The 2,126-nt window shown below is 46.3% G+C and overlaps 1 protein-coding gene across 1 annotated transcript in view; it reads left to right on the forward strand.

The window, feature by feature from the left end:
- The first annotated feature begins 786 nt into the window (after positions 1–786).
- Positions 787–2,126, forward strand: part of tomm70a (translocase of outer mitochondrial membrane 70 homolog A (S. cerevisiae)) — an 8,513-nt gene continuing 7,173 nt past the window's right edge. The window contains exon 1 of the mRNA XM_005735022.1: positions 787–1,167. Coding sequence (XP_005735079.1) covers positions 934–1,167 — 234 coding nt within the window. The 5' untranslated portion in view covers positions 787–933. The remainder of the gene's footprint in view (positions 1,168–2,126) is intronic.

Here is a 2,126-nt window from a genome sequence, read left to right on the forward strand (position 1 = left end):
TGTCTGTGTGTGTGTGTGTGTGTGTGTGTGTGTGTGTGTGTGTGTGTTACTTGTAGCGTAAGTCCATACACAGAACAATAGAGCTAACTGGGTCGCTCCTACTGCTGCTGTTCAACTGCTGATCTGCTGTGCACACTTCACCCACAGTACACAACAGAAGGGCACAAAACCCCTATTAAATATCAATCAGATTTCAAAACATTTAAAACAGTCAGCAGGGTACTGCTGCCTGCTGTGATACATCCTCTAACACTGGCTTCCTCTCACAAAACATCCAAGCTGACTGCTTCTGGACATCTCAGCAATGAGATAATAACAACGGGAGACCGGATCTCTAGACAACACATTAATCCACAGCCCACAACTCTACATGTCTTCTCAATGAGGAAAAATACCTCATCAGTGAGGGGTCCAAAAGGCCCAGACAGGGTATCAGACAGGCCCAGGAACTGAGAGACGTGCGTGTTTTCTCTTCCAGACGTGACACGCTTTTTTTTTAAAAAAAATGCTCCCAGACTGTAATCACAGGCAAGTAACACTGCTGCTATTTACATTAGCTCCCTCGCTGATAGCTAAAGTGTAGCGTAGCCATCACTGTTGATTGTTTATGAAGTCTTAATAATATAGCAGGCGTCGCTGTAATATCAGTCAACAAAGTGCTTGGTCCACGTGGCCAGTGGTTCATTACAAACCTCTCTGTTCTAGCCTACAAACTGCACTGGAAAGGCGGTAGCTGGTGGAGATGTTTGGACTACAAATCGTCACTATAAGACTGCAACTACACTCAGCCCCGTGGGTTCCCCTTCTCTTAGTATCCCATGATTCCTTGGTGTCTGTGACCTCGCGGAGCACGGGAAGAAGAAGCCGAGCTCGGTCACGCTGTATGCAGGAGGTGGTGCTGCTGGCTGGTTAACTATTGCTCACTTGTACATCATGGCTGCTTCGAAGCCAGTCGAGCCGCAGTCTGGGACTGGACTACCCCGGTGGCAGCTGGCCCTGTTAGTGGGGGCTCCCATAGTACTCGGAGTCGGGGCGGTCTACCTATGGAACCGCAGCAGGACGAAGGAAAAGAAGGGGACCGGGGAGCGGAAAACACCTGAAGGCAGCGCCAGCCCCGTGCAGGGCCAGGACGGCGAATCTCGATCCGGCCGAGAGCAGGAGAGCATGGTGACGCTTCTGCCGCCCTCATTTCACTCTTACCACATTAGCATGATGGGTGTCCGTGCAGTGGGTACACTCTTCTGACTAACCGTGTCATTGCCATAAAAATACAGTCAAGGACATCGGACGTTACCGCCTCCAAGCAGCTGCTCTACCTCCGCAGTGCAAGGCCGGCAGCAGCCGGTCCACTGGAGCCAGATTAGCTTATGCTAATCGCTAGAGAGCTAGCACTCAAGCTAACAGTAGCTAGGTCAGCATGCCTGGCTGCAAATGTTTGCGTCAAAAGACTTGAAAAACGTCCGTATCTGACGCCAAAATTCCCGATGCTGAGCGGTAAAATAGACATCAACCACATGATGATAATAATAATTACCCGAAATGAGGTTTGAGTTTTGTAACTAATGTTTAGCTGGCTAAGGCTGCTTTCCCAGAAAGTGACGTTGGGCGGGGATGGTTCGAGTCTGTTTTAGGTAGAGACAGTGTAGCAGCCAAAGGTGACTGTCACCTCATTTACTGTCCACTGTCATGCATAATGTCCTCAGTGATGGGCTGTATTTGCTAAACAGTGTAATGAAGCCAGTGCGTTTTAAATAGATGTTAAACATTTTCGGTTTACTTTCTGTTACATGTACATCTTACTAAAGTTTTTACATTATCTTAAAACGGTGTGACACACATGGGTAGGACAATTCTAACTGAAATGGATGAAAGACCAACGTTTTATTAGGTAGATACAGAAGTTTCTGTTCTTAGTTCAGGAAAATCATCAGGACCTTAATAAAACACATGTTAAACTCTTTTGGGGTTTTTTTGTAAAGTAGGATTTATTTACTTGAGCGAGAAATTCATTTTTGTTTGTGAAATAGACGTAAATAACCAAAAAATGCACATATTTCTGTTAAGTATGCCTGTAAGCCATTCCTGGTTATGTGTATAATCAACCCTGATGTCTTTTTTGTGGTCAT

Source organism: Pundamilia nyererei, unplaced genomic scaffold, assembly GCF_000239375.1.
Source record: "Pundamilia nyererei isolate P.nyererei 1_Seehausen unplaced genomic scaffold, PunNye1.0 scaffold00061, whole genome shotgun sequence".
NCBI lineage: Eukaryota > Metazoa > Chordata > Actinopteri > Cichliformes > Cichlidae > Pundamilia > Pundamilia nyererei.